The sequence below is a fragment of the Calidris pugnax genome, unplaced genomic scaffold (assembly GCF_001431845.1).
Source record: "Calidris pugnax isolate Ruff unplaced genomic scaffold, ASM143184v1 scaffold219, whole genome shotgun sequence".
In the NCBI taxonomy this organism is placed as follows: domain Eukaryota; kingdom Metazoa; phylum Chordata; class Aves; order Charadriiformes; family Scolopacidae; genus Calidris; species Calidris pugnax.
In genome coordinates this window covers 1,884,285-1,896,402 of record NW_015094507.1, presented here as the reverse complement: position 1 = coordinate 1,896,402, position 12,118 = coordinate 1,884,285, and the positions used below count along the sequence as shown (strand labels likewise).

Here is a 12,118-nt window from a genome sequence, read left to right as displayed (position 1 = left end):
GTTCTTTGCTATTTGGGGATCTGCTAAGTCTTCCTGATGAAAGAATGGCTTTTGATTTCAGTGAGGGGAGAAAAAGCCTGCTATATTCTGACTATTGATTGACCTATATATTGTTTCCCTTTAACCGATCACATCTTTCTCTCTGGGTCGTGCTGGTTCTCTTTCATTTTTAGATTGAAATAAATATATCTATTTTAAAGTTACTAGTGTTGATTTCCTTGCCGCATTGTACATGAGGAAATGTGCACTGAATTAAGTTGTTAACATTTTAGGAGGTACAAAACTAATACTGTAAGCATTGTTTTCATGTCAATTTTTAAATTGCCTACTGAGTACTAATTATAACTTGCATGTTCAAGTGTGTGTCTTACCCCTTTTTACACATAAACCCCTCCCTTGGCTTACCTTCTATATGGCTGCCTACCAACACGGTCACTGAATTTCAAGCTAGTGGAGGTTCCACTCTTCTGAACCTTGATTTCTTTGGGCCCGTGGATGACAGTAGCTCTAGCAGCACCACCACAATCCCAGGTCAGCAGAGTGTTAAAACCACAACTGTCATTTTATAACGACTTCCTAAAAAGCATGAGCACATCACTTGACTTTCCTATAAACAAGGAGAAATTTTACGTTGCCTCTCTCTGAAATGTCTCTCTACTGCGTTTTTTCCTTTAATCTGTGTTCTGTTTTCTCATGTTTTGTATCGAGCGCGAGGTATATAAAAGGTACTGTCAGCTCTGTATTTGTCCCGTGCTGAAGGAAGGAATGGCTCTTATGCTCTTGCAAATACGATGTTAAAACACTTGTTTCAAATGAGAAATTTTGAAAGTCAACTTTTCTAAGCATTTAAGAAAAATTGAAAAATGCTGCAGATGTGACGACTCCCCAAAAATAAGCCTTGTTCCCTCTTCTGAATTGAGCGCCTCCAAATCATAGGATTATGATGTAATTGGAAGTTACATGTGAATATAAAGTTATGGGTCTCAATACATCCCAGCCCTACTGGTCTTTGCTGGTACCAGGAGGCAGTAAATTTTTTCTTTGTGGGAACTACTAATATTAAAGTGAAAAAGTGTTTTAACAACATTCATAATAATAATTAAAAAAAAGGATAGTTGCATGTTTGTGGGACATCAGAAGTTCATGAATGTTAATTATAAAACCAAAGCACTTTATCTGCAACTTGCTCCCTTAAAAGGAGACAAAACCACCACTCTCTCTCCAATGAATAATACGTGGAAGTAATTGAATTAATTTATCGCGTGGTTTTGACATGCTCTGAGTATATTGCCCGAGCTTGTGAAAACCTACACTTTGAATAAATTTGCTGCAGGAACTTAAGGGAATGTTTTGAGGATTTACCCGAGTGCATAGGTTAAGCAGATAAGGCAAATACTCTTTCAATACAATGCCTGAAGCCATGATAATAATTTTCTGCATAGGAAGGGATATTTTTTCTCATAGCGATTTTAATTTAAAAAAAAAAAAAAATCAGTTTTTAAGAGGTTTGGGCTTTTCCCCAAATAATTATAAGTGCTTATAATGATTGTATTTTTAGCGTTTAAACACCTGCTTTTTCAGTTTTGAAATCTGATCATTGAAGGCAATTTTACAGCATGGCATTCCATGTCTCTTTTCATTCTACCCATGAGAAATGGCATTTATCAGATGAAAGGTGGCAGGTTTGTCGTGGGCGCGATAGGTAGCAAATTCACAATGCTTGAGTCTTACAGATTCTCTTACAAATGTATGCAAGTCTATGGATATATAAAAGCTGTCTGTCCCCAGTCCACGTACTGCCCGGGCACTTGGGTATGTCCTTGTGTCCTGCTGGTGTGCCCACCTGAACTCATTACTGGAGGGACACTGTTAGCCTTTTATTGCATTTTTTTTTATGTTGTTGCTATTGTTCCATCAAGTCACAGGTATTATCACCTTCCCCGGTATGCCCTATAGTGCCTATTTTTGGTTTTGATTTGGTTTTGGGGGGTTTTTTGTTTGTTTTTTTTTTGTTTTATTTCGGCTTTTCTTTCCTCCTGACTTGTTTCTGGGAAAGTCATTTGTTTCTTGGCTTGCAGCTCGTGTGTTTGTGTGTGTGTTTAGGAGCTTTGTGTGGGGTTTGGTCGGCTAACTTTCCTTCAATATCTCATTAAGGTTTCGCAGTGCTTTCCTTAAATATTCTCTAATGATTTGAATAAAATGGAGAATATGCAACTCTTAAAAATGAACTGAAATAATCGAAAGACAAATTGTTAGGCCTTTTGGCATAAAGAAGAAACTTTTATCTGTAATAGAAGTTTGTTCTTTCTGTGAAGACCTTAATTTTACTTACTATAGCTCTATGATGTATTCTTCTCAGCCCGATTTCAGCAGCAGCCAAAATCACTTCTTATTAAAGTTTGCATTTTACGTCATGAACAGGGAGTTAACCCCTTTCTAGTATGTTCCCACAGATTTACTGTATTGTTTTATTTTTCATGTTGATAGTTTAACATAAATGTAGCTGAGTAAGAGGTTCCTAAAGAACAGTAAATTGAGCAGTGACATCGCACTACAATGAAAATGAATTCAGGACCGTAAATGTGAATATCTAAATGATGTAACTTACGAGGTTGCATTTAACATTGGTTGCAGAGTTGCATGTCAAAGGACTCCTTGTTTCAATTAGTTTTACAATTTGTACCTTAATGGGATTTCACAGGCTTCTGCAAGTCAAAGTGTATTTCTTCAAGTTTTCCTCTCCCTGTTTGAAAGTGGGTATTTCATGGAATAGCTGGGCTTTTTCCTATTTCCAAGTTCTGTAAACATCTGACAATACTTAAAGTCTTGGTATACTGGTCTCGGGACAGTACATATTTTGGTGTTTTGCATGAAACTGGATGAAATTAACTTTGAAAATGCAGACTTAAAAAAAAGGTAGATTGAAAGGAGAACTGATTGATTTCTAATCAACCGATATTAAATGGAGCAAATCTTCCCCCTTCCAGCTCCTGCAGCTTCACCAGATGATTTTCTTAATTTTATCTTTCGGTTGGGCTTAGTTTCCTAACAATGACAGAGAACTTAACTTGGGCATGGATGACAAATGGTCAGGACGCTGCATGGGGAGATGTCACGCAAAGCAGGCATGAGGATTATCAACCTCATCTGTTTGTGCCTGCAAGAGACAGGATGATAGACACAGGCATTTTTATTTTTTATTTAGTAATCTTGCAGTATTTCAGAAGTGCTTCTAAAAGTATCTTGATCCAGGCAAATCAACTGGGTAAAGTCATCAGTGCATCAGTTTATAAATGCTGGTTTTGTAGCTCCATGGGACCATCCTGTCCAACGTTTGTTCTGCAGTGGCATGAAATGCTTCTGTGTTGTCCAAACCAGCTGGCGCTGGTGTTAAACTTGTTTTATGGACACCCGCATTCTGAACACAGTGCTTCTGTACAAAAATTCTACGCTGGTTTTGAAAAATATTTATAATTGTGGATGGCACAAAGGCACATTTCATTTAAACCCACAAAGCACAAAATAGCTGAAACTGTAACTAGGGGAATATCACCAACTTAAAATGCTTCTGAGCAACAAAAAGTGATGTAAGAGTCTTTCCTCTTGATTTGTTTTGATAATTCTGATTCCTAGAGACTTTTTTAAAGAAACCATACTTAATATCTGAAAATTCTGCAGCTACTATGTACTGAGGTGTGATGCTTGATATTAACCAGGTAAAATTTCACCCATATTTTTTTGGGTGCGAGTTACCATTGTTTGTGTTGTTTTCAGAATGACTTCTGCTGATAAAATTTGAAATCCATTTGCAACGTATGTGATGTCAAAATTCAGCATCTGACTTTAAGATATCTGGAACTCAGAAATCCAGCCTGAAACATTCAGATACTTGATGCTTTGTGAATACTTGAACGATGACAAGGAGGCATAAACTAAAAGTTCTGGTAGCTTTATACATATTAGTATGTGGCTTTTTTAATGCCATTCCACTTGTATGTATCACAAAAACTGCTTTTTCTCACTTAATTTCTTTTAACACAACCTCTTGTGGAAAGCAAGATACTAAATGCACCGTGATGCGTGCCAGTGCTGTCGGGTATCTCGTTAAAGAGTTGGTCCCTGTTAACACACAGCATTCTTTTAATGCAGACAGTTGAGTTGCAGTCATTGAAACAATCCCATTTCAACCCAGCTGACATTTTTACAGGTTTTTCACCCTAAAAGGTAAATCAAATTTGGTTGGTTTGCTCTTAAACTGAGACCTTCTATGCCAGACTTGATCCCACTTGTGTGTGTGTTTTATCACACAACTACAAAAGCTACTGAAAAAGGGTGGGGAGAGAGGGCAGCGTTTTAGAAACGCAGACATGTGCTGTCATGTTCTTTTCATGTATCTTGAAATTATAAATGATTCAGATGTTTACAGAAAGGCATTCTCTAGCAAGTTGGTCTGTGGCTAATTAGGGCTGTACTTGCCTCCAACCATCACTGATTATCATTTTATACTGTAAGGTGTGGATCCCGAGTTGTATGAATTGACAACCTCAAAACTGGAAACTTCCAATGCAAGCAACAGAGTGACTGATGCGTTTGCAAGGCTCATGTCCACTGTGGAGAAGGCAAGCACGTCCACAAGGTAAATAAATATTCTTTGTTACGCCTTTTTTCTTCTTTTTCTGTGGGTGGCATGAAGTGTGAGGAGTGAATGTGTGTGCTATTTTAGGTCAGAAGTTCTTGAACGATCAAAAGGCTTAAGTTTAACAATTCCATTGAAATATGAAATTCATCGTACTGTAGTTCATATTTCAAATTAACAAAGCACTGTAAATTAAGATGAGAAACAGTTCATGAGCTGAAAGAAAAAGTTCACCAGGACAATTTGAAATGCTAGAGCCAAAGGAACTAGAGGAAGCGACTTTCTGAAGAGCAGAGCTGATTCCTGAGAATGGAAGGGTGAACTGAACCATGCTGTTTGGTGACCTGGAACTTTGATGGAAGACTGTCCTCTGTTCTCCATATAATTAATAGATATAGAATGTTCCCCAAGTAAAATAATAAAACCGACTAATAATTATGAAAATATTTGTCCCTTCCAATATATTTCTAGCACCTGTCAAAACTTCAGTGACCAAACATCAGGTTCATTTTGCTATTGCAAGTTAAGAAACGAGCGTGTAGTTGGTTTAGGATGTCCTTTCTGCTTCGTGGATCTCATGTGAAGTTCTGTACATCTTTTTCTATAGGTAGAGGCTGGGTTGATGTCAAACATCTTCCTTTGGTCTCTTGAATGGGTACAGAATAGTCTCTCCACTTATAAGCCTGTATTCTTTGGGTTTATTTTTGGAATTGTGTATCTTAGCAGTAGGATCCTGGGCTGTCTTAACATGTAATTAATGTCTGTGCCCATTAAAGAATTGCTGAGTGATTCTTACCAAATAAAAGGGTTCTATTGTTGAGGAAATGCGTGCCTCGACACGCAGCAAATATTAGTTGCTTTGCAACTAATAGATAGTAACGTAGCCTTGCTCATCAGTGAGCTTTAGGATTTATTCAGCACTCTCAAACTAAGTAGATGTATTTCCACAGTGCTTACAGAGGGAGGTATGGTTGAAGAGAGTTGTGGCAAATGTAGTAATTTGTAATGGAACATAGCTGGCTTTCTAAAAATTACCAAAGCTATAGTTTTCAAGAGCTCTTTTGAAACACACTCTTTCATTGAGAAAACTATCCTGCTAGTTCTACTGCAGTGAAAATGTTCCAAGTGAACACTGAATAAAAAAGATCAACAAGGCATGAAATTTCAAGGGAGAACCAGTAGAGGGAACTCCATGCTTCAATGCTGATTTTTTTGTGTCTCGGTTTTTGGATTGCCTGTTTTTCTATCCGTGGAGTTCATGTGCTCCTTCTGAAGATACACTAGTGGGAAAGTTGGACTTTCACTAAGTAGAAAACATAGTTACAGCTGAAATATTTTTGTAATATATTCTAAGTCTAATTTTAAAGTAACCACAAATTCACAGCAAGGACATACAGACTCCAAATGTATCCTTATTAATTATTTTATTTCCATTCATAGATTTGTACCTGCTTGCTTGCTTATCTTAGCTTGCTTTTTCCTTACAAAGGAACGGGGAAGTTTGCTTTGCTAAAATGAACATTGACCTTAATTTTTCTGTATTGTTGGCTTTTGATATAAAGGGTTTGGGGGTTTTCCCTGAGGTTTTTACGGTGTGCTTGAAAGCTCCTACCTGCTCTGTTAAAGCTCTTTATCCAGATGGCAAAGTTCTTTCCTTTTTCCTCAGTAGTCATTGCTTAATGATAGGTCTGTGCTGTAGGAGTAGGTCAGGCTGTAGAGAGATGCTGGGGACCTGAGACTTCGTGGTTAAGTTCAGACACACACAAGGATTAACTCTTTTAAAGCAGCTGTTTTCACTGTTCAGTACATTTTGTATGTTTTTGTCAACTCTGAATTTTTAAAATTGCAAGTGTGGTGGGTTTTTTTTCTCTTTTCTAATTTCATGCTCTCTGAAAGAAAAGCAGTCTATTTTTATGTCTTTCTAGCTAGAAACCTTCAGAGATATAAGAAGGCCTTATCTCGGAAGTATGCCAAATGTGTCGCAGTATGTTAGCTTTTTCTAATAAATTTGTTTTTCTTTTGAAATTTTAATTCTTTTTTTTTTTTTAAATAAACTAGACATTTTAAAATAAGAGGGGTGGGGTACAGCCTTCTCAAGAAGGATGACTGCACCAACTCGGAAATGGGGACTAGTAGACATCCATGATAACCGACCAGGGGAAGATGTGGCCAGTGGTTTAATACCAATTTGGCAACTGAAGTTGTGCTGAGGCTTTCCCGTGTCTGTGACTTATCTCAACTCAGAATCTTTAGGGTAAATTTTAGAGTGAAAATACCATTTTTCAGCTGTGGGAAGCCATCTTTGTCTGAAGCAGCCCCATCTTTTCCTTGAGAACTGATTTCTTGAAGCTGGAAAAGTCAGTTTCTCGGGAGGAAAGTGTTGGGAGAGGAGGGAGAACTCTGCCCTCAGCTTGAGCCTGAGCCCTTGGTGGCAGCAGTAGGTGGTGAAGGTCAGGGATCCAGGGCATCATTCCTCCCAGAGAGACTCCGTGGATTTGCCCGCTTCCACAGAACTGGCAGAGATCAAAAGCTTATCTGCTGCCTTTTTGAAGGAAGGCAGAGCACTGATACCTTTCCAAGAAACGGCCAAGGCTCTCATTTAAACTGGAAATACTCCTTGTTGGGTGGTGTTGGATGGAGCAGGCTAACTCTTAATTAGAGAGTGATTTTTAAAGTGCATTGCTCTAATCAGCAGACAGAGGTAGAGTCATAGAGTTGTCCAGGCCAGAAGGGACCTCCAAAGGCCATCTAGTCCGACCTCCCCGCAGTCAGCAGGGACACCCCCAACTAGACCAGGTTGCCCAGGGCCTTGTCGAGCCTCTCCTTGAATATCTCCAGGGAAGGGGCCTCAACCACCTCCCTGGGCAACCTGTTCCAGTGCTCCACCACCCTCACAGTGAAGAACCCTCTCCTAATAGAAGGGGTAGGAGAGCTGCTGTTGGCCTAAATAGGTAGGAGAGCTGCTGTTGACCATGCACTTCCTCAGGTGTCCATTCTGTTAGCCATGGTAGCTAGAAACTAAGAGGACACGAGTAGAAGCTCTGCAACTGTGGACCAAGGTTTAGCAAAAGAATGTCTTGACAGTGGGAATATCTTCAGCAAAAGTGGTGCCTGAAATTAATGCCTCTGACATGGTTCTTTCTCTTGCCTCCATTAAAAGGCATCACAGTTGTTGGGCAGTTTGGGAAGTTTTAAGGGTAAAAGCAGACTCCAGTGATGGTGCTACTTTCTTTGAAGTTTAGAGAGTTTGTGAGTAATTCCTTAGGTTTTGCCTTGGTGATACTTGCTACTGAAGGTGCTGACTTACCCAGAAAAGGGAACTTGCAGTGTCAAGTTTTATTGTGTTCTAGAGGAACCTGCTTCTCTCCATTGAGGAATGGAGACTTTAAGCTGTCTCATTCCCCTCTGCGCTGAAATGATTTTAAAAATGGTCTTAAGCCTCATCATCAAGGGATTGTACCCGTAGCTGTAACTTGCTCATAGTTTAATAACGTTTGCTGTATGTGTTAGCTTACCCTTCTTTATAGATACTTTTTACAGAGCATATTAAGTAGATAAATTATTGCAGAGGGCCTCCTGCCAGGAGGGCAGCCCTCCGTGATGGGGTGAGATTCACGTCTGACCATGACGTTGCAGAGACCAGCTAGTACAGCAAGAGTAATAGCATCATCCAGTGATAAAGGTCCCGTGTATGACCACCAAATAAAATGCAGCCCTGCCTCTGGGACCCAGCAGTGCCATTTCTGAGCGTGCTGCAGCTGAGCAGGGGAGGAAGAGGCATATAAATAGCAAGGAGTGTGTGAGCTCCTTCTCCCTGCCTGATTAACAATTACAGGAACTCCTTTTAATGCAGATCTCTGAGTCAGCCCTCTTCCTTTGGCTTCCTCTGTCAAACGCTCCTTTGTTAGCTGTAGGTCCTTGTTCATCAGGAGTTTGTACCTTTAAGAGGCTTGTGGCAAGCGATTACTAATGGTGGCACCAGGTCCTGATAACACAGTGGTGGGTGACAACCACATTTCAGCAGCTCAGAGATAGTCCTTGGAGCGCAAACAGAGCTGACCGTGAGGTTGTTAGAGGAGGCACATGCTGGCTCTCTGCTTCTTCCTCCAGTAAATCCACTGCACAGCTTTGTTTATCCTCCAGAATTTGGTAATCTGCCTAGTCGGTGGCTCATGAAATTCCACTGCAGCAGAGAAAAGAAAATAATTGCTATTCTAGCGAAGGAAAGTCAGATTAAGTATCTAGGCTGCCTCATCTAGAGATCTTTCATCAAGTGGAGATTTGAAGTAGCAAACAAAAGTGATAGTTCAGTGTCAACACAATGATCAGTGATGTCAAGGATGAGTTTGACTCAGCTCTTTTTTTTTTTTTTCTTCTCCTCCTAGCTGAAATTCTGAGGCTGCTGCTGAAGCAAAGACATCGCCCTTTGCTTTCCCCCGATCTCTGATGGGTTCAGGAAACAATCCTGATGGGGGCTGACAAAAGAAAATAGAAGTACATGCTGCTTTGTGGTCAGAGTGGCCATTCTCACGGGCTCATTTTAAAGTTTATACCTGAGACAAGCTATAGAAAGGAAATTTCAGAAGTGTTCTAGGGAAAGGCAGTTTACTTGGTCGTCTCGAGTTGCTGGTTTTGGGTTGTTTTGCTTTTTTTGCCCCAAAGATGGGGAAGCTTATTTAGCTGGAATTTCTAATGTCATTACAGGGTGTAGCGGGTGCCTTTTTGGAACAGGAAAAACATTTGGTGGAAAACTGAGTATTTCTAGTAATAGGCAGCGTTCTTCAAAGATAAGCCTGTAAAGTATGGATGTTTGGGCAGGGGAGGGGGGGTCTTCTGTAGCAGTCGAAGCCAGGCTTCATTTTACTTAGGAAATGTGAGGTTTTTGCATAATAGTGAGAACCAAGCCACATGGGATTCAGACCTCTGTATTCATTCGCGCTCAGAAAATTCTTGTGAATAATGTAAAAGGCAGAGTAAACAGCAGTGATTCCCAAACCGCTGTATGGATCGTTAGGGCTACACGTGCTACTGCACTTCAAAGCAAGTTGCTACAAGTTGTGAGCCACCTTTTGCTGCTGCTGAGCCCTAGGGGGGAAAAGGGTTTGTGGATCACGACTTAGAGCAGTATGATGCCTAATCTGTCTATGGTCATGTGGGAAACACAGCATAGGTACCTTTCTTTTTATTTTGAAAGTATTAAGAAGTTAGGAACGTCTTAATGTCCTTTCAAGATTTTTCCTTTTTCTTTTTTTAAAGATTATACTGAATTTTAGATAGTTTAGAAGTAATGGTCCTATTGTCTTATCCCTAGAGTACGGGCACGGTTGTTTCTTCAAGCGAGTGGTCCCAGAACAGCATGCTGGAACCTGCCAAAAAAAAAAGAAAATACATAAAAATTAGCATCTGAATAGGATTGGGTCATTGTTGGTTTTTTTTCCTAATTGCAACAATATTCAGGAACGTTTTGCTGACTTTCTATGTTAACATCTTGTTGGTAGGCAGGTAGTTATTAGAACATTAGACTACCTTCATGTAGCTTAGAGAAGTGCCTGTCAATGGGAGACAAACTACCAGAACATTGCTTCAATCAGTGGTTCTTTCAGTGATTCAAGGGATATCAGGTACTGGATTAATGCACTTTATTCTTCTCTTCTCAACAGGAAGCCTAAAAAGGAAGAACATCTTAGTGAAGAGGCTGCCAAGGTGATTTCTAGCCTTCCTGACTTAACTTTCATGCATGCCAAGGTGTTGATGTTCCCAGCCACATTAACACCTTCAACAAGCTGCCAAGAAAAGGTAGACTAAAGTGATGTGAATTGGACGTTTTCTATTGATTATTTTTTTTCCCCCCTCTGTGGGTCGTAAAAAGCAATCTTGCTTTAATTAAAAAAAAATCAAGTTCAGATGATTTGTTGGTAAGCAGCACTAGAAAGGTATACATAATAATGTATATTTATTTACATACTGGAGTCCTAAATTTATATTAGAGAAAAATGTAAATAATTGGGGGTAAATCTTTTTGAAGATCTATTCTTTTTGTTGTGCTGGGGTGTATACATTTATGTCTTTGTGAAATACACTGGTGGTGTCCTTCTTACAAAACTTTTAAAAAGTTTAAAAAAAATAAATAAATAAAAAATCCTAGAAACACATAATGAAAATGTCAATCTTCACGATCTGTGAAGTCCCCCTCAAAAGTTTTCAGATTGCATTGAGCATCTTTTTCTTTCCTGCATATATTAAAATAAGTATTGCTGGGAAAAAAAAAAACCCAAAAGGTTAAATGGTCCCTTTGCGGGTTTTCAGTTATTGTTGTTTCTTTAAAACCCAGTAATTTCATTTCTGGTTTAACAAGCTTAAGATGTGTTTTTCCTTTTCTTCTTCCCCCTTTCCTCTCCCCCCCCGCCCCGGTTGATTGGTTGGCTGATCAGTTTTTATGTTCTTAAACTTCAATAGTATGGCTGTGTCACTATATAGCCTTTTGAAAGGTATGCTGTCAGTAACTTCTTGTTCCGGTTACGGATCTCTTGTCTAAACACTTGATTTTTGGGGGGTCATTAGAAGTTTGTCTGCTTCTAATCAGTTTGATTTTTTGGAAAAGAAGGACCAAAACTATATGAATGTCTTACAATGAAATTTACCTGTTTAAAAATTTTTATGTTCTGTTGTACCACTATTCCTGTTTGATTTTGCACAGTGTAAAATGACATAATCATAGATTGCTATGGTTTTAGGCTGTATATACAGTAAAAAACTATGGGTTGTAAATGTCTGGGGAAATTCCTATGGAAAAAAGAGAGCTATGTAGAAGAACCTCTAAAAAGGTCAATGTGCATGCCCAAGGTCTTTTGAGATTTAAGTGTGTAAATTTCCTTTTAGCTTACACAAAATAAAATAATTTAAAAGATACATATGTATATAGTCTGTTATCTTTTTATACAGAATGTATACATTATTCCCTTTTCTGTTGATGGTAAAGTTGATGCACTGGGTTAACAATAGAACTTTCTCATTTGTGCTATGCAGACCCCTGAAGCACCCCTGTTGGGATCCTGCAGAAGGAGAAGCAGACTTCTCTTTAATTGTCTCATCTCTATGAACGTGTTGTGACGGAGTCTTTTTATTTCCCTTTCCAGCTTGCCTGCCAGCTTGTAGGGCAATGTGGCTCAGGACACGTCGGTATCTTGGGTTAGAGACTTGTTCAGAGTAATTGGTGATACTCAGCTGTAAGGAGCACAAGTTCTGGTGAGGTGAGAAAGGACAACTGATTTTTTGCGTATTTCTTAGCTAGAAATAAACATGGAAAGGTAGGATTTGATTTTCCTAACATGTTAGCTTGTGCTATAGCTCTTTCAGCAACATCTCTTCAGAGGCTGTCAGGTAAGGCATGCCCTGGGTGCTGATATTTCTTGAGTGCCTTGCATGGGCATAGACTCTTCATGTCTAACCTTTACTGTGCGCACAGAAGACTTCAAGTGTCCA

General features: G+C 39.3%; 1 protein-coding gene across 6 annotated transcripts in view; it reads left to right on the top strand.

The window, feature by feature from the left end:
- AFTPH (aftiphilin) overlaps positions 1 to 11,545 on the top strand; it is a 47,679-nt gene extending 36,134 nt beyond the window's left edge. For 4 of the 6 annotated variants that reach the window (XM_014964523.1, XM_014964521.1, XM_014964522.1 and 1 more), the window contains 3 exons: positions 448 to 531; positions 4,513 to 4,636; positions 10,297 to 11,545. In XM_014964523.1, coding sequence (XP_014820009.1) covers positions 448 to 531; positions 4,513 to 4,636; positions 10,297 to 10,441 — 353 coding nt within the window. In that variant the 3' untranslated portion in view covers positions 10,442 to 11,545. The remainder of the gene's footprint in view (positions 1 to 447; positions 532 to 4,512; positions 4,637 to 10,296) is intronic. The other 2 variants (XR_001414346.1, XM_014964524.1) reach the window with 1 other exon arrangement.
- Positions 11,546 to 12,118: the final 573 nt, after the last annotated feature.